The sequence below is a fragment of the Pteropus vampyrus genome, unplaced genomic scaffold, assembly GCF_000151845.1.
Source record: "Pteropus vampyrus isolate Shadow unplaced genomic scaffold, Pvam_2.0 Scaffold26, whole genome shotgun sequence".
Taxonomy (NCBI): Eukaryota; Metazoa; Chordata; class Mammalia; order Chiroptera; family Pteropodidae; genus Pteropus; species Pteropus vampyrus.
The window spans coordinates 602,901-624,112 of record NW_011888807.1 but is presented as its reverse complement, the minus strand read 5'-3'; the positions used below and the strand labels follow the sequence as shown (position 1 = coordinate 624,112).

The following is a 21,212-nucleotide window of genomic DNA, read 5'->3' as shown; positions in this document are numbered from 1 at the left end:
GTAAAGATAACACAAAAAAAGAAAACTGCAGACCAATATCTCTCATGAACACAGATACAAAAATCCTAAATAAGATACTAGCAAACCAAATACAACATCACATTAAAAAGATTATATATCACGGTCAAGTGGGCTTCATTCCAGGGGCACAGGGATGATTCAACATATGCAAATTGATTAATGTGATATACCACATAAACAAATTAAAAAATAGAATCACGTGATCATATCAATAGATGAAGAAAAAGCCTTCGATAAGATACAGCATCCATTTATGATCAAAGCACTTAACAAAATCGGTATAAAAGGAAAGTAACTTAACATAATAAAGGACAAGCCCTCAGCCAACATTATACTTAATGGTGAAAAACTAAAACCCTTCCCTCTAAGATCAGGAACAAGGCAAGGCTCTCCACTATCGCCACTCTTATTCAATATAATATTGGAGGACCTAGCAAGTGCAATCAGGCAAGAGAAAGGTATAAAAAGCATCCAAGTAGGAAAGAAAGAAGTCAAACTGTCACTATGTGCAGATGATATGATTCTCTATATAGAAAACCCTAAAGACTCCACAAGAACACTACTAGATACAATAAGCAAATACAGTAAAGTCTCTGGATACAAAATCAACATTCAAAAATCCATAGCATTCCTCTAATAACGGTATCAGAAAAAGAAGTGGAAAAAATAATTCCTTGTGCAATTGCAACAACAACAGAAAAATATCTAGAAATAAATCTAACAAAACATGTGAAGGACCTATATTATAAAAACTATAAGGCTCTATTAAAAAAATCAAAGAAGATACAAAGAAATGGAAAGATATTTCGTGTTCTTGGATTAGAAGAATCAACATAATTAAAATGACCATATTATCTAAAGCATTATACAGATTTAATGCAATCCCCATCAAAATCCCATCAGCATTTTTTAAGGAAATAGAACAAAATATCATCAGATTTGTATGGAAGCACAAAAGACCCCGAATTGCCAAAGCCATCCATAGAAAAAAAGAACAAGGCTGGAGACATCACTCTGCCCGACTTCAAATTATACTACAAAGTGAAAGTAATCAAAATGGCATGGTATTGGCAGAAAAATAGACACACAGACAAGTGGAACATAATTGAGAGTGCAGAAATAAACCCATATTTATATGGACAAATAATTTTTGACAAAAACACCAAAAACATACAATGGAGGAAGGAAAGTCTCTTCAATAAGTGGTGCTGGGAAAACTGGAAAGCCACCTGTTTTCTATCACCACACACCAAAATTAACTCAAAATGGATTAAGGACCTGAATATAAGACCTGAAACAAAAAAATGGATAGAAGAAAACATAGTAACTAAACTCAAGGACCTTGGGCTTAAAGAGGATTTTATGAATTTGACCTCAAAGGTAAGGGAAGTAAGGGCAAAAATAAATGAATGAGACTACATCAAACTGAAAAGCTGCTGCTCAGCAAAAGAAATTGTCAACAAGGTAAAGAGGTAACCATCCGAATGGGAAAATATATTTGCAAGCAACACTTCGGATAAGGGCCTAATATCAAAAATATACAAAGAACTCATGTTACTCAATAAAAAGAAAAAAACAAACAATCCAATCAAAAAATGGGCAGAGGATCTGAACAGACACTTCTCACTAGAAGACAGACAAATGGTCAACAAATATATGAAAAGATGTTCAACATCGCTAGCTATTAGGGAAATGTAAATCAAAACCACAATGAGATAACATCGCACACCTGTTAGAATGGCTATAATGAACAGAACAAGTAATAACAAATGTCGGAGAGGATGTGGAGAAATAGGAACCCTCATACACTGCTGGTGGAACTGCAAATTGGTATGGCCACAATGGAAAGTGGTATGGAAGTGCCTCAAAAAACTAAGAATTGACTTACCATATGATCCAATAACCCCTCTACTGGATTTTTACCCCAAAGACTTGAAAACTCATATTCAAAAAGATTTTTGCACACCAATATTCATAACAGCATTATTCACTGTGGCCAGGACATGGAAGCAATCAAAGTGTCCTACAATAGATGATTGGCTAAAGATGCGGTGATACATATATACAATGAAATATTACTCAGCCTTAAGAAGAGATGAAATACTGTTATTTGCAACAACATGGATGGACCTTGAAATAATCATACTACGCAAAATAAGCCAGACAGCAAAGGTTGAAAAGCACATGATATCACATATGTGGGATATAAACCTAACAGCAACAAATGAACAGGACAAACAGAGACTTATGGACATGGACAATGGACTAGTGGTTACCAGAAGGGAGGGACGAGGCAGGAGGGAGAAAATTAAAAATCGAAATATTAAAAAACATTATATATATATAGTATAGAAAACATAACTAACTTTTAAAAAATTAATGACAAAATTAAATATTATAAATATACATGACCTATTTTGCTTCTATGTGTAAAACTGTATATTCATTGGCTGAAAATTTTTAAATTACCTTCTCACTGGGAGACTTTTCCTTAAATGTGGTATTGCCATATATTTGGGCATGGCAGCTTTAAACTAAAAATCAATAGTTATCTAAGTTAATATTTAATGAAGAGGAAAACAAAGATAGCTTTGGACATGAACTGACTCAGAAATTTTGTCATCTATCGACCACTGAGGAATATCTGAAGAACTACTATAGCAAATTGAGAACTGTACCATGGAGGAGAATTGCATATGAAAAAATAAAATAGTGAAGGAAAAAAAAGGAAGACAGTACCACATACACAAGATGATGGTTGCTATGTTATTTTTAATTGCAAATTAAATAGGAAATAAATGAAATGTCCAAAGAGAATGAGAAAATTAGCTGATTTATAGTACTTCTACTTGAGAGAATATTATGCAACCATTAAAATTATAAGTACAAAAATTTTTATAGCAACATGGAAATATGTAAGGCTTAATGTTAAATGAAAAAATAGGATGCAAAATTTTATTCACATTAAGCTTATATGTGTACATATGTATGTCGGCTGAAATAAAGCATGCAAAAACAAACAAAAAGAAAAAATATATCAAAAAATAACAGATTCAATGGCAACGAGGATATTTGTAACATTGTCTCATTCCTTGCTTCTAGTTTTGAGCAAAGATTTTAATTTTGTACATATTACAACATTAAATAAGATTAATTTTAAGAGGAAATATAACAAAATGTTAATTTTTTATTTTTCTTGACATTCTGAGTTAATATCAAAATTCACCTTTACATCTTATCGTGAAACTATTGCTGACTCCTCTGAGGTTTAGCTTTCTCTTCTTTAAAATGTAGAGAATACCTTAGATTAATTAGGAGTAAAATAATTAGAATAATTTGTATTTCTTCAGGTATCTCCACATAAGCTTAAGAAAATAAAGCTCGTTCAAATGTAAATAAGATCTCTTTTGTTTACTAATTCCACTACATACTTTTCTTTTCACTTTTTGTTTTACATTTTTTTATAAATGATTTGGGATTCAGAAAATATAATAATCAGAAAGATCTGTATTAAAACCATTTTCAAGAATGTGGTAATCTATTCAACAATCATTTATTTTGAAAGTCAAAGCTAAGATTTTGAAGGCTTAAGAAAGGATATATATCAGAAATATAATTCTACTGAAAACTATACTGAATACTGAGTAATTCTTACTCAGGAAACATTATTCAGAGTCCAAATCTTTCAGTTAGCCTCTGATCTGACTAACTCTAGAAAATACTTTTTTCCCTGCCTATTTCTTTCCTTCTCTGACTTTTAAAGATCCTAATTAAAAATCAATAGAAAATGCAGTTAGCATTATTATATTGGCTAGGTGTCCTGTGTTCTAAAATCAATTTTTCTAATGTGAAGGAATAACTATATTTTCTAATTTATATTTGTTGGTACTACAGTGTTGTCACAATATGCCAAATTCAAATGTTATATAAATTTGGGTTATTAAGAAAACAAACATGTTAAGTATATTCAAAACAAACCCTTGAAGTTTTATGTATTAAAGCCTTATTTTAAAACGAAATTTTATATAATGTTGGTCCTCTCTGAAAACAGAAGATGCAGCATTTGGAGTATATATTGACCTATAAATTGTTTTTTACATATTCTGCTTTAACTCATTAAAATTTAAAATGTGTGCCTAGTGTATGTCGATAGCTGTCTTCAAAAGCAATATATTCATATATAATATGGCTCAGAAAATCCAAAATAGATGAAGCAATTTTCTCTAAAAGTGATTTAACAAAATAAAAAATTTGTTCATAAAACGTGAAAACTCTAATAGGACAATATACAGGACAATACTGGAAACTTCAACATCCAACATTAAAGGAATAACTTGATAAAGTATCAACATAATTGAATATTATAGTCATTAAAGTAATAATTATGGAAGCTATATCAAAATATGGAATAAGGTTTATAAGATATGGTTAAAAATAGAATTATATAAAATTATGTATATTTTACAACTATATAAAGTGTGGATATTTGCCTATGAAAGGAATGTGTAAAAATAGAGTTGGATCCTTAAGTCCATGTACAAGTGAAGAGTCTACATAGTTAGGGAATCAATTTTTTTATTTTTATTTTATAGAAATATAGGAGAAGACTCATAAAATTTAGATGATGTGCCTGTACAATTGTACAATTAATGAACAATTGGAGAATTGGAAATAGAAAAGATAGTACCTATATTTGAATCAATAGTTATTCTAATATGCTACTGCCATAATAGAATTTTTTGTTTCACATGGATTGTCATTTGACCTAAAATGCTAAATAATTATGAAACAAAATGTAATAAACTAATAACATGACATTGTACAATAAACTGAAAATTAACCATAAGATTATATATATATGAAAAGGACATTTTTTAAATTTTTAATGAAATTTTGTATACTTAAATCAACTTATAGTTTGTATGATTCACTTTAAGGTTTTAATTTTTCCCTAAAGTATCGTTTAATACATTATTACACCATAATTTAAGAACTTTAATGCATTTTCCAACAGAGAAATATTTATTAATGGAATGGTAGTTTATTAATAAATGTGACTCAATTTAAATAGTGAATTATTTGAGTAGTTCTTATTTACCACATTACTCATTTCTGTTTTAGCTTATATCACAAACTTCTCTATTTCTTAGAAATTTCTATAATTATTGCTCCTGTTTAGGAGTATATTTTACTCCCACAATAATGCTTTTATTGAACATTTGGAGTTTTAAATATAGTTTCTAAAGTACTTTATTTCTTAGAACCAAACATGTCATTTTCACAAATTAGAATATATAGATATACTGTATCTTTAAGGTCTAAAGGCAACATTCAGAAATAAAATACTAAACTTAGTACTTGTGTTTTTCTTTGAAATTTTAAATATATTCATTATACTCATAGAAATCAATTTTTTCAAATACTATTCTCACCTGTGATTGGTACATTTGAATAGATTTCTGAAAATGAATTAGAAAGATATGTTTATAAATGATATTTCTAATTTGACTTTGCTATGTAGAGTTTTTACTTACTTTACTGAACTAACATCTGTATTTCCTTCTCCCTAGGGAAAAGAAAAAATCCTAGTTTTCAATAACACCAACATAATTACTCATTTGCTTTCTCCCTCAAAATACCTGCACAAATTTAGAATTACAATACCAATACTACCATCAACAATATCATATCATCATTTACTAAAAACAATTTAATCATGTTTGCAGTTTTTTTAATCTTTGAATTATATCCCATTGAGATGTATGTTAAGTTATTGTGTTAAAAGTCACTATAAGTAGTTCATCTAGGAGGCTGTGCCTCCAACTCAATACACAGGTTTCTTTCATTTTTATTCTGATTTTTTGAGATTGCTTTTTTAAATGTTAATTTATTTTCTAATCATTTAAAACATTTGCAACATTCCAAAATAAGTCTTCAAAGGAAGGTATGTTCTGAGATTTTTAACTTTTAATCCTGTAGTGTCCATCCTATTTCCTCTCATCCCCTAGGGGTAACCATTGTTATTGTTTTTTATTCTTAGGTTTATCCCTATATTGTTTTTTATACAGTTTTTTCCACCTTAGTTTCCTCCCCACACACACTTAAAAATATATCCTGAGGAGCATTTGAGGTCTTCCTTCCCAGCAACTGTCATCAGTTTTGGCCTAAATAAACATAAAAATTCTCTACAAGTTTCAACATTCTTACATCTACATCTATTTGGCATAGTCAGCGAGATTCCAAAGAAGTCCACTCAGGGCCACACTGTGGTCCCAGACCCAATGCTAGGTACACACAAGGGCTCACTGTGCCCCCACTGACTCCCCACTTTGCATTGAGTGAACTGTGATGAGTGTCCTTTTGGAATCCCGGGCCTCTCTGCTTTAATTAATAGGCCCATTACTATATTTGAGCTTAGAAAATCCTTAAGATGGAAATAGGATGAGATAACCCAGGGGAAGGGGGGAAAAAAAATGGATTACTACTTTTAATTTCTGCTTTTTATTGGATTGCTTACTGCAAGTCCAAATAAAATCTTTGTTAAATGAGAGACCGAACTTCTCTTTAGCTCCAAATGTAAAAAGATACTTGCTTCCCACCTGAATAGCCAATGGGGCAACAGTAGTCATTGCAGATCACCAAATATAGAGTGGCAGAGATGTGCACTGCGAGCAGCCCAGTACGATAACAGAATCCATCTTGAAGAAATCTACCGGAGTCCCAGGGAGAGTTCTATGTAAAGGGTGGGGTATCCTGGAATGGGTTCACCCTGAGAGAGGGGCCTTTGCCTTAGAAAAGTTACAGTTCTGGTGGTGTCTCGTAAGCTCTGGCTAGCCCTCGCTTGGGTATTTTTAGGTGACAAAGACACTTTCTGGACTTGCCTGAGGAAAAATTTTCTCTAGGGTAAGAAGTAGTCCTATAGGGATATTGACCACATTTGGCTCATCCAGAGACATGCACATAATGGCTAGATTCCTCTAGAAGTTTGTTCAAATTCTACAGATCTGAAAGGAAAAACTGAAAACATGGGAAATTGTGCCTCTGCGGCTGACAAGCCCCAAGACAGTCAGCTTCCTTTTAATACTAATGTGACCAAGATCTTTTGATACTCCTAAATTAATTTTTTCATGTATAATTAGAAAAAGCCAGCTATAGAATTAGGCCGAATGAATGGCAAACATATTAAATTGGTCTCTTGAATCTTCAAAAAGAAGATTAAGGTAAATGGATCAACCTATGATGTCCTTTAGGTGTCAAACCAATTCTTTGAGGTGTTAAAAACGGTTATCCTTATTTTAAAAGGGGCGATGTCGTTTGGAATTTGACTTTTCAAGGACAAGTATAAATTGCAAATGCCTCCAAAACAAAATTTGGAGCCAAATGTTCTTTTATAAACTAGTGAGTTTTTCTCATAGCTAAAAAGTCTCTGCGTGTAAATCTGTATGTGTATGTTGTAAATATGAATAATTTCTACCTCCAGATATAGTATTGTTAAAATTAATTTAAAGGCAAGCACTTGGAAGGAATGAGTATTCTAAAATTCTCAGAAATATAGAAACCAACTCAACTGTGATCTAAGATCATGTGATCTTATATATATATATGAAGTTGAGATTTTCTATCCAGAAACATGGTATATCTTTCTATTCGTTTATGTATTTCTAAACTTTTAAGTTGTATCCATGAGGATATTTAATAAAACTTATTATAAAAGAAATAAAGTTCACATATTATATTTAAGTATATATTTATATATATATATATGTGTGTGTGTGTGTGTGTATGTACATGTGTGTGTATATATGTATATCCTGAAACAATGCCATTGCAGTATTTATAGTCACAATATCTTTTTACATTACTATTCTCTGGTCAACATAGCATAGTTTTTCAACCAGTCCCCTGTTGATAGACATTTAAATTGTTTTCAATTGTTACAAACAATTCTCAGTGAGTAGTCTCATAAATATGTCACTTGCATTTGTGCAATGTATTTTTGGAATAAATTCCAAAAAAGCTAAAGTTTAAATGGACATACAATTTGCCTTAAATTATTGAATTTTACTCATAAGAGTTGTATCATTTTGCATTCCCACCAACAATGCATTAAAATGCTTGTCCACCACAGCCTATCCAACACATAACCTGGTATCAGATTTTTGGGTTTTGTGCCAATCTGATAGATGAGGAATGGTATTTCAGTGTATTTAATTTCTATTATTTTTTTGTTATGAACGAGTTTTAACATCTATATAAAAAACTACTGTTTAACATTTAGAAAGCAAAATGAAAAAATTTTGTTAGAGAAAAGAATTTATGATATATACATTCTTGGTATATTTAACACAAGATTACTTTAGACTAAGATTGGATTGTTAAAACGATGTTATATAGGAAAATAAGATAGATGTGCTTCTGACAATAAACTTCAGAAGTTAAGTATTTCAATTGTATTCCAAAGCCACAGAAACCATGTAAAAGAAACAATCCTTAGATCGATATGTAACAATTTGCTATAGTTAAGAAGTTTATGATATAAACTTTTATGAAGTACTGAGACTGTATAAAGTACTAAGTCTTGAAGAGAAAGCAAAACCTATAAATGGTCTTATAATTGAAGAGGATTTTTCTATAGAAGATTTAGATTTGGTAAAATAGAGGAGCCAAGTGTATCATATTTCATATCAAAACCAAAGCCAATTTAAAGGAAAATGTCCTCTTCTAACAAATACAAAAATGATGTGTTCTGGCCTTTATTTTTTGACTATATGATTTTTTTCTGTTTCTAGTAGTATTTCTAAATATATGTTAATATTATGTTTGGATTGAATAGAGTAGATCCTAAGGCCACCTTGTTAATCTGATATCCATACTTGATGTTCACCTCAATAAAAATGTTTTTTCTTTTGGAAGACAAAATATTAAAGGAAGGATTATGGAATATGATTCCTGCTAATTAATTCTTAGTTATTTTCTTTCCTTTCAGCACCTTCCCTGATAGGTATGGTAAGGAAGGACTGGGCATCCCAAAATAGCATTGCCCTATCATGGCAAGCACCTGCTTTTTCCAATGGAGCCATACTGGACTACGAGATCAAGTACTATGAGAAAGTAGGTCTTATTTGGAGCTTCCTAAAAAGTTACATATACATATATAAAGATATATGTATATACTGAGCATGATGTTATATTATATTATTTTATTTTAAAACATGTTCTTTGCCCTATCCTCATACCTACTATTTCTTTGAATACCCTCTAATTTACTGTAGTGCTTATAATTTCTTAATTCATTTGTCTTCTTTTATGTCAAATTAAAGTAGAAGACACAAGATGTTCATCTCTGTCATGACTCACTCTAGAGAGTTTTACTGTATAGTAAGAAGTAGTAACTCCTGTAACTAACAGTTTAGTTGACTCAGCATTGTTTCTAAATTCACTTGGGAAGAAATGGCAAAAAGGAAGTTTGCATAGGTAATATTTCTACCAATGAGCTTAAAGTTACAGTCCTCTATAATTTGGAAAGGATGATTTAAAGGATAAATGAAAATAACGGATGATTTAAAGTTTTTCTTTACATTCAAGTCAGCTATTTTATTTTATAAGAAGCTAGCAAGACAAATCTGGTTAATAAATCAATTATTTACCTTAATTTCCATTTTTGTCATTTAAAATTGTTCTCAATTACTATATTTTTCTGAATTATATACTTATTTACCTTTAGTGTTTTCACACTCTGTGTTTATGCTTTCTCTTTCTCCAATTCCTCAGCATTGTGATAATGTTGCCATAGATATTACAGCAGAACTGTAATATCTATGGTCAGTTCTGACAGTATGTCTCATTGTGCTAATACTACTCTGGAATATTGATAAATGTAACATTAAATTTAAAAAATTGAAAGTAATAATTATATATAATTTTCAGTGGTATACTACAATAAGAAAGAACGTCTTGCATTTGTGTAATTTACTGTAAGCAAAAAAAATCATAAGTAAATTTAGATCTCTTCTGAAGAAATATAAGGCAAGAAGAGAAATAGAAATCTCTTTTTTTATTCCACTGTTTCTGAGCAAATGAAAGTTTGAAAAAGGGAGAGGTAACTCAGTAGCGTGGCTATATCCATTTTGACACTCTAGTAATTTCAGCATTATGTAGTCAGTGAAAGCTGTCATTATTGTTACTTGACATGGATAAATCCATAGTCTAAGAAAGGAGGAATTTACTGAGTTTAAATTGGATTACAGATTCTGCACATTAGCCAGGCCAACATATGTTCAGAAATATTGTTGGGCTATTTTTTCAAATGTTACAAAAGGTATCATGCTGTTACAAGAATGTACATATATTCTGTTCACTAATTTAGTAGGTCTTCATGTATTCAAAAATTCTGATTACTTAAAAAGCAGTACACAGACACACATAAGCAACTTTCAGAATGAAAATATTTTTCTGTATTTTACGAAGGTTAAATTTCATAGCAAAGTACATAGCAAATCGCTTTTATTTTATAGTCACTTCTACTTCATATGTTTGAAGATTAAGATAACGGCAATATTTCCAATTAAGAACAAATCATACAGATGTCACAGAAAGGGAAACATATCCATTTGAAATTTTAGAAATCTATAAGATTCTGAAAGATGGTAATTGACATATTCATGTTTTAATGATGGAATAAATAATATTTTGAAGGAGTTTACTTTGTAAGGAAAATGGCAATGACCTAGCGTTAATGAATTAAACATGGAGTTGGAAGCCAAAGATTTCTAATTCATGTTCTGATTCTGACTCTTGTTATGCTTATGGCCAGGAAAAGTCAATTCATCTTCCTGTGTCTCAGACTTCACATTTACAGAATGGAAATAAAAATTAATTATCAATAGACCTAAAGATGAAAAGTGCACTGAATTAGTATTAAACATCATTTAAGAAAGTATTAGGGAAATATTTGTCATCTAATAGGCAATCAATCAAAGATGTTAAAATATCAAACCTTTCAGAGAAAGCATAAAATGATTGATATTAAAACTTTTCCCAACTATGACTTTAATTTTAACTACGTATATATTTTATATATCTGCATTTATAACCTGGTTTCTCCTTCCAAGGACATATTTTTATAAAACACTTATTGGGGTGAATTGGGATGTGGAGTGGAGGGGAGGCAAGGAAGAGAGAGGGAGGTAGCAGTATAGATAAATATGAATGGATGGATGAATTGATGGATTCTAAATAGCTTTGGTAGTTGCCTTAGATAGAGCTACCCAAAAGCAGACCCTAAGATAGGAATTTGTATGCAGGTGATTAATTAAGAAAGCTCCCAGGAGAACTGGTAAGAGAATGGAAGAAGCAGGACTATGAAGGAAGATGCCAATCAAACTCAGAGTGACCAAAGGGAGCTCTGGAATCTAAATTACATCTCAGAGTTCACACTATGAAAACAAAGAAGATGAGCTTCTATATTCTGACTTCAATCAATCATTGGCTCCAGGACTTAATGGAGACGTGCGTGTGGTATGAAAAAAAAAAAAAATTATAGGCACTTCTAGTTCACTGTAGCAGCTCTAGTAGCCCAAATTTAGGTCTCTAAAGAAGGTGGAAGGTACAAGCCTTTAAAGGCAGAACTCAGAAGCTGTGAGATGGCAGCAGAAATAGATAAAGGTGATCCAAGGGGATCTGGTGCCACACCATCAACTAAGGTATCTCAATGCACAGAGGGCAGTGAGAGAATTTTAATTCTTCGCTCATTGTAATATTCATATTCTACTCAGTATTTAATATTGGGGCCTCAATCTTTAGTTTATGCCATTTAAATCTTCCATTTCTTTTTATTCAAAGTTATACTGTATTGCTAACCCATAATTAATTCACAATCAATATTTACCCCATTCTCTGAGGAATTCATGCTGTGTTATTAAGTTGTCACTGCATTGAGAGCATTATTTTGTAAATCAGGAAATGAGTTAAACTATTTAGAATATGAAGTTTCTACAAGTAGATGAGGTCAAACAACATACTACTGTTACCAGTGATCTTTGCTCAGATAATGTATATTAGAAGACACTGGCCTGAGTGTTCAAAAATTTGAGTTTGGCTCAGACCTTAACCTTCTTAGTCTTGTTTTCTCAACTAGAAAATAAGGATCTAGAAAAGTAATCTTGACAGTTCTGTTTCTAAATGCTAATATTTTTGTATTTATACAGTTATAGAGATAAATTATCCCATCTCTCAAATAACTATATTTTTCATTTGTGGCTACTGAAATTAAATACATAAAGACATACATTTTAAAAATACTTTTACACATAGGGAGAAGAGGTAGATAAGAGTTAAGGGGGTCAAATATATGATGATGAAAAGAGATTTGACTTTAGATGGTGAACACACAATGCAATATGCAGATGATATGTTATAGAATTGCACACTTGAAACCTATATAATTTTACTAACCAAAGTCACCCTGGTGAATTTAATAAAAAACAAACGAATAAATAAATAGCAACAGAGAACAACAACTACAAAAATACCTTACCACAGGGAACAGTATTATTCACATCATAATTATATATGAAAAGTAAGACAATGCAGTCATTGTCTGTCTGTCTGTCTGTCTGTCTGTCTCTCTCTCTCATGTCTCTCTCTATGCATGTGTGTGTGCATGCACGTACACGTGTGTGTGTGAGAGGTAAGATGGGTATAGAGAAGAAAACGTTGCTTTTAGTTAAAACTAATTAGATCGTCTCCATTCACCTAACTATACTCCCTCAATTCTTGGATACTTTTCTCTTTTATACTCAAAATGTTTCATTTTTTTAACTCAATTGAATATAGTTTGAATACAAAAAGTCACTTAAAATAACAAAGAAAGTCAAGTATAAGTTACCAAAAAAATTTCTATTTCATGTTTACATGCTAACTATGTTTTTCTTCAAAAGCAGATCCTACTTATGATGAGAGAACTGTTTTTAAAAATAAAGACAATTTAGGTAATTAAATAGAGTTTATTTAACAGTTCACGAAGTAGACAGTGTCTTCTTGGAGAACTGCAAAATTGGGTGAGAAAGCAGGAAGTTTTTATAGGATAAAGAATAAGGAATAAGGAAGCAAAAAATAGAAAATATGTGATTACCTGGGACTGTATAGCAACCTTATTTGGTGTAAGAAGGAACAAAGAAAAAAATAGAGAGTCCAGAGCTGGCATGGCTTTTGGAGATTAGCTACCTAGATATAATGTGGCTTTAGTCAAGCAAAACATTTATAGGGACATGAAAATTATCCAAGTTTTGGTTTGCTGACATGGCACCTCAGGTAGGAGTGTTATCTTTTGGGGACGATTTGAACTCAGGCATCATCCCAGCGTCATAGGGCAGGGGTAGCAGTGCAGAAGTGCAATTCGCATTTTTACTTAGTTCTTCTCCACCAACGCATCAAAGAATTACAGGTTAGCAAGATTTAGAAAAAATAAGATTTATTAAAAGTATATTTTAGAAGGAGATGGGCCACGCTAAAGACGGTTGTAGCCATGTGGATTTGGGAGGTGAAAAGATAAAGATAGAAGACAAAATATGCTCCAAGGGAGGAATGGGTTCTCAGCAAAGAGGGCTGTAACAGCCCAGAAGTGGGAAGGTCTGTATTATATTAGGGCCTTGTTGGGTGGTTACAAAGGCATTCCTAGGTGATTCCATGTGAGTTCATTTTGATTGACACTCGGCTGCAATATAACTGCAATATAACTCCCTGCCTACTATGCATGTGTTTACCCAGAAATCAGATTGTTATAGATTCATGAACTTCTGGGCATAAACATGTTATTATAATGATGGTATAAGGAGGTTGAGGTTGTGAGCAGGTTAGGGTAGTACCTTCTGCGCAACTGTCTGTGGCCAGATTAAACCATCTATAGTTTATGACTCTTGCATCCTTTGTCTCCTGGAATGCAGAAGGGATTCTTTAACTACCAATGGGGTGTTCTTTGGGTGATCTCTGGGCTGGGCCTCCATTCCTTCATTCCCCTGTCACTCATGTCTGACTAACTACCTAACAGGAATGTCTCTATCTTGGGCTTAGAAAGCTATTTCGACAGAACTTAGACATCATCTGCTCTCTCAACCCCTCAGTCTCCACCTTCAAAATGTTGCAAACCTTATTACAGTCACATAATGTCAAAAATCCAATTGAATATCAAGCATACCCTTCTCTCATCACTACTCTTCCCTTCTCTTTATTCTTTTTGTTCATATTTTTAATTTTTCCTCTCCTTTTTTCCTCTACCAATGGCACTGTTTCTCTTGCTTCTTTGTTCTTTTATTGTATTTTTCAAAATCAATCTTAATTAGAGTCATTTCTTTGTGTATCTGACTCACTTTTTTGTGAGCCCTGGAAAATCGACATCATTTTTGCCGTCTTTGTCACCGTGTCACCGCTGGGGTGATGTGAAATCTGGCATCACCCCAGCAGTGTGGTGGAAAAGGAGGAGGATGATGGTGGACAGTTGCATTGTGTATTGTCCCTCAGTCTTCCCTGTCTACACAGCAAAAAATGACAGATTGGCAAGATTTAGGAAAAGTAAGATTTGTTGAAAGTACATTTTAGTAGGAGACAGACACACTAAGGAAGGCTGCAGCCCTGTGGAAATTAGTAGATAAGGAGATAAGATAGTACACTCCAAAAGGAAGAGCGGGTTTCCAGTCAAGAGTGCTATGCAATGCAGAAATGGGAAGGTTTGTTTATATTTGGGCCATGATGGGAGGTCCTAGATGTTCTGTATGTGAGGTCACCTTGACTGAGAGTTGGCTGCTATATAATGCCTACTACACACATGCTTACCCAGAATACAGTCTGTTATAACTAGATTTATGAACTTCCAGGCATAGTCATGAGATTATAATGATGGTATAATGAGGTTGAAGTTAGGAGCAGTAATTTCCGCCATGCATTTGTAGCTGGTTTAGCCAGCAGCTTTTATGGCCTTTGTGCTCTAGGATTTGGGGTAATTTATAATCCTATAAGGGAGGTATTTCTGGGAGGTCCTTAAGGAAGGTCTTCAAGAGAAGTTTCTATGGTTATAGAGCTGGGTTTTGGCTCCTGTCACTCCTGCCTGACTAACTACCTACCAACCCAACCCCTAATCAATGCCTAAGACACCTGTTTGCTTTCAATTAAATTCTACAGACATGAGTAAAGTCCTCTCTTCATTAAGAACTTATCACAGGAAATTGAGAAAAGTCACCAGCCACTGTGAAATTACCTCTAGAAATTAAACAAAGAGAAAAGAAAATATATAGGACTTCCTATTTCTACCTGTTCATAAGAAAGACGCTATACAAATATCCATCAACTGAGAGGACATTCTGTTAATAACTAGAATATAAGCTCATGAGGGCGGGGATTTCTTATGTTCTCTTTCATAATCCCAGAGTTCAGAAAGGCACTATAATAATTCGTAGACAATAGTTGGCCAATTACACTCCAGGTACTCTTTTAAGTGTTTTGCACTGATAAAATAATTCAGTGCTAATAACCCTGTGAGATAAATACTATTACTCTTTCATTTTGCAGATAAGGAAACTAAGGCACAGGGAAGCTAAGAAACTTTGCCAAAATTACACAGCCAGTAAGTGGTTGTTAACACTGGCCTTGGTACTTGCATCACAATTAGACTTCTCAGAAAAGTCAGTGCTTTTTGCTGATGCTGATTTTCTAGGTTCCCTAAGGCCAAACACTTCATTATTCTCTGATGCCAATTTCGTATCTGTAAAATGTCAGCAATAAAACATACCTATCTCACCAGGGTGTTGTACAGCTCCACTAATTACCAACTGGTAGCTCATTTTGCAAACATGAATCCCCCATAACACTTCATTATTCTTATATCTAGTACTTAAATAGACAATGTGACTGGTAAAGTATTTTCCTTAAAGTTCTCTTGTTAATTTTTACCACAGTCAGCAGTTTTTAGATTTTGTTCAAGAAAACTCATCATGAGAAAGTAGACATTCTTATATCCAGATGGTCAATAATTATCTATATAAAATACTGAATTAATGTAAACTGCTATCATTTCACTGAGTCCACCGATTACAGAATAAGGTATCTATGAGTTTTATATAAAAATATATAATTTCAAGTCCTGAGAACAGTGCATTGTTTAAAAAAGGTGATGAGATTTGTAGAAAGCTTTTTGTTATGGGAAATATTTTCATCATTCAGGGATGATTTAAAATAGCTCCTCTGAGGTAAAGTTGAATACATGGTATCCTTTAGTCACATACTTCTCAATAGCTAACATTATACAGTAAGTCTCTTTCTTCCTCTACTCCTCTCTTATTCTACTTTCTCAAGTTAGTTTTTTTCCCCCAGATAACAATTTAATTTAATAAATATCTCTTATTTTTACAAGATATATAATTAGTTAATCTTCATTGAATTAAAAATATGTGAAGCAGTTATTGTAGAACTAATCATCTTAAGAACAAAAAAAATCCTTCCTTTCTTAAAAAAGGATCAATATGCAGTCCTCATTTTCTTTCATTGTACAGTTGTCTTTCAGTATCCTAGGGTGATTGGTTCCAGGATGCCCTCTTCAGATACCAAAATCCACAGATGTTGAAGTCCCTTATATAAAACGGTAGAGTATTTGCGTGTAACCTACACACAGCCTCCCTTATACATTAAGTCATTTCTTGATTACTTATAATGCCTAATACAATGTAAGTGCTGTATAAATAATTGCTATACTGTATTGTTTAAGGAATAATGACAGGAAAAATATTCTGTACATGTTCAGAACAGACACTACCTTCATAGCCCTAACTACATAGTACACATCAACAATAACATAACTTTATAGAAAATATTTTTGATCTGCAGTTGGTTGAATCCATGGATGCAGAACCTACAGATACAGAAAACCAACTGTATTTCTTTCATTTAGGTGTTTGCCCAAGGGAAGAAGAGAATTTTATCTTCACTTCCATGAATACTACTCTTACATCCCTCTACTATTTAGGTATAGAAACATATCTCCATCATTCATTCTCTGCATTCACTTTCCCTTGTGACCATCTAGCTTATACATTTTGTAACCTAAATGTAAACCTGCATGTAAACCTAAATGTGGTTATTACACAGGAACTAAGAAAAGTGTGATTGAGGAAAGGACATATGGATCATCTGGATCACATGAAGACCTTGTTGAAATGCAGCTTATGATTCAGTTGATTGTGTGTGGGTTAAGGGGGATAAGGATTTACACTTGAAAGAAGCACCCAGGGAATGCCAGCAGTGCTGCTCCAATGACCATGCTTTGAATTATTGGTCTCCAGAGGCCCTGCTTCTTTATTACCTTACTTTATCAAGTGTGAATAGAAGAAAATAATCACTACCCTCTAAACATGCTCGTGAACTTAAATATTGCAGCATCTTTGTAAGTGGCCAGGACCTCTGTAGATGTTACATTATTTGTATGGTATTAGAACCTAAAATATTAATCTGAATCAAAATGCAGTAAATAAAAGACCAAGTGAGTTTAAGGTAATTGAGTGTTTCTAATGGAATAAGCAAATTCTTGAGTTGGTAAATAATATTTTGTGTCCTTTTTTGTTCTTTTCATAATTCTTATTTGTTGCAATGCCCAACACAGAGAAATTGGGTGTAAGCATTTGGTACTAATTAAAACAACATTACCTGATAGAAAATGGACAGCAAGGGAATTTACTAATATACTCACTCATTATGGAGATTCCATAGCCAATTCCCATGTTGTGCAGCAAAAACTACTATGTAGAAACCTGTCTGGTTTGTGAGCTCAGGGAGTCTTCACAGTGCCTGCAGCAGAGATTCTTGTGGTAGCAAGCCTGGGGCTGGTGCCAGTTCTGCATCAACAGCAGCATATATATGGTTTGAATGTATCAAAATAGAAAGAAACTAAAAATATATTTACTCTATTGCATCAAGCATAGAGTCGGCATGCACATGAAAATTTCAAGTGTTTACTAACTACTTACTCTATCTTTAAAGTATGTCCTAATTCATAAGAGTTATAATTATAAGTTAAATCAATCTTTTGTTTGATTTAAAAAATTAATTTGTTTCAAATTGTAGAAGCTAGATTTGATATGTCAAAGATTTGCTACATCCAAAAAAGAGGGAAAAATAAAGTTGGTAAAAGGATTCTAAATATACTTTATTCAGAACTTGAGAATATACCTAAATTTATAGACTAAATTAAAGTTATAAACATAATGAGTATCTAAACTTTATGTTCTGGCTTCCAAGAACAATAAAACAATACCTTCTTTACCATGCTCAAATAGCCTGGGATTCTTTTGGTGGTATGTAGTCACCAGAAGTGCAATTTTAGCCCTGATGTTCTTGTGTAATATTAGGTAAGTCTGCACGTTAATTACACTTTTTGCCAACCTGCCTTATTTCAATCACCTATAAATTCCACAACATTTTAATTCAATTTCACATCCTAAAGTCATAATCAATTGCTTCTATATTCCTAGTCATGCTTTTCTTAAAATGCTTCTTCATTACTTCCCTGAATTCCATGTCTTTATCTCTTTTTTTGATGAAGTCAAAATAAACTGTTGTTTTTCAGTCTTGAGATTCCATAATTGCAGAAACTTATTGTTTTTATTATGTCTTGCTTTACTATGCAAAGTGATAAAAAATAATCAAGAGTAATGAAGAAATGAAAGATTTGATGTTTCCAATGAAAATATGAGATATAAAAAATTACAAGAAATTCATAAAAACTTAAGGATGAAAGAGTAATTTCTTCAACAGTCTGGAAATCTATACACTTTACAATCAAGTTTTATATTTATAATAATATATGGCTATTTTAAAGTTACTAATAACACATAAATTTCCACCTCCTCTTAAAAATTACTGTTTGGAAGAAATAATGCAATGTAACATATGGCTTAGAGTAGAGATTATTGAATCTGCAATATCAAATTATTAGATGATCAAAGCATCCCTTTATGTAGGGGAAGGTGGTGGGAAGGCATTAGAAACTATTCTAGATGAAGTATTTGAGATAATGCCTACCAAGAATTAGTGTAGCTATGGAGTATAGGCAAAATTAGTATTTTTCTATTACATTTTCATTTCTTCACGAAATTTCTTCCAGAGAGTAACAAGGATACAAATTTAAACTTCCTCCCAATTTTCAATCTATTTTGGTGAAAATCAGACAAACAAAAATCTCATATACAGACACCAATTATTCAAATATAACATTGCCATGGATTCAGACTGTATTCAGTCAGCCTTCAAAGAACTATTCTTTCATTTACGGGTAATGTAAATATCATGTTGCTACTTTTAAAAGCCAAATATACAAATCAGACATCTAATTTTCTATATTAAAATGATGAAAGAGTAAATACTACTGTATAATGCCTGGAGGTAAATCTTGCCAGATTTTCTAATATAAATTTCAAGCTAAAAGCCTCAACTAGATTATGTTTTATAACTCTTAGCAAGTTTCTCCTTGATCACTGGCCTTATTAAAGTGTTGACTGAGTCATACTCCCTAAGGAGAAATATAAGATTTTCTCATTTTAAATGCAGTTAAAAATATAACCACATTTTTGCTTATTTTAAACAATTACACTTTGGGGTAGAAGTACAAACATAATTAGCAATTCTTAAATTTATTCCCTTCTAATACTCTACTGTTACTGTCTTTCATCCGGCACTTAATAAGAAAATCTATAAATTGAACGAAGACGCATTTGTTTCTTCTGAGGATTTTGAAGCCCATAATTATGTGAAAAATCATGTAAAGTTATCTTGAGGTATTTTCTATAACAGATGAGGTGGCTGTTTGCAGAGTGTATACTTCGGCTCCATTTTTCTACAGGGATTTAGTAGGAAATGCTAATGAAGGAAATATGGACATACGGAGGGTGTGGAAGGGTAGCAACTTTTCTTGGTAAACAGTCAGGAAATTGGTGATGTTTCCTTCCTGGAAATAGTTCACTCCAATAAATACTCTTGTGAAAAGTGTGTATGTGTTTTTAAACTGTGTGTTTTTAAGCACAGATTTTATTAGGCTCTGTAAATTTCCAAATATTATAATATAAAAAAAATTCAATCTTTTTATAAAAATTTCTCTTAAGAAATATGTGAGCTACTCTGTGCATAGGCTGCCTGACTCACTTTGCAGATTTTTTCACTGCCAGAGGGGAAGTCTAACATCCAAGATTTGTAGTGTATCCAGAGTTAGGAAACCCGCTCTTTTGGACCAAGAGAACCCTTATTTACTGCAACACCAATATTTGATTTTATTGAAACGATTAGAAAAATATAAATGAGTTGGAAGCTAAAATGTTCGCACATTTCTAATTCTTGACAGTACATTTACGGTCTTGAGTGAGGGTAGAGAACAAAATCTTGGTGATGATACCTAAATTGAATTATGGAAAAAAATAACTAACATTTAACTCTATTAACTCATTTTAAGACAAACAATTTAGCTGCTAGATAATTGAAAAATATCTACCTGCTTTATGATTACCACTTAGATTTTAACTTCCTACTGGCAACTTGAAAAAAAACTGTAATAAAAGTATACTTAGATATTGATAGAACATTAAAAGTGACTAGACTCTTAGTATAGTCACTATTGTTTATTTCATGTTTCTTCTGTGCCTTATTTAAGTTTTGGTGACTCATTAGTTAATTCACTGTTGGACACATAAGCAAAGAATTGTACTATAATTTAAAATTATAATGCAATTGAATTAAAACTGAACTGAATAGTTCTATCAACTCTGTCTCTAACTAGCTATAGACCGTGGAAAAGCCCTTAAACCTCTTGCTTCAATTTTCATCAACCAAATTGAAAATTATCTTATTATATTATTTTTAAACTACTTTTCAGCTCCTTGAGAATCAAGAAAGTAATAGTCTACTCATAGTGGATTTTGACAGATCTGAATTAGAATTCAGACTTTGATACTAATTAGAAGTATGACCATAGGCAACTAGTTTTAGATTAAATGAGACTTTTAAATGTAAATTATTTCCTTTACTTCTTGGAAAGAGTAAGCATTCAATACATATAACCTACTAAAATCAACATTAGTTTTAATACTGGTACCAGTTTTGGTTTTAAGAGGGTTCCAGTTCCTTCAGTAAAGGTCCTCTAAATTTTTATTACCCAAACAGAA

At 32.3% G+C, this 21,212-nt stretch overlaps 1 protein-coding gene across 1 annotated transcript in view; it reads left to right on the top strand.

Moving 5' to 3' along the window:
* EPHA6 (EPH receptor A6) overlaps positions 1-21,212 on the top strand; it is an 841,299-nt gene that overhangs the window by 502,684 nt on the left and 317,403 nt on the right. The window contains 1 exon segment of the mRNA XM_011356398.2: positions 9,008-9,132. Within this exon segment, the coding sequence (XP_011354700.1) occupies positions 9,008-9,132 (125 nt within the window).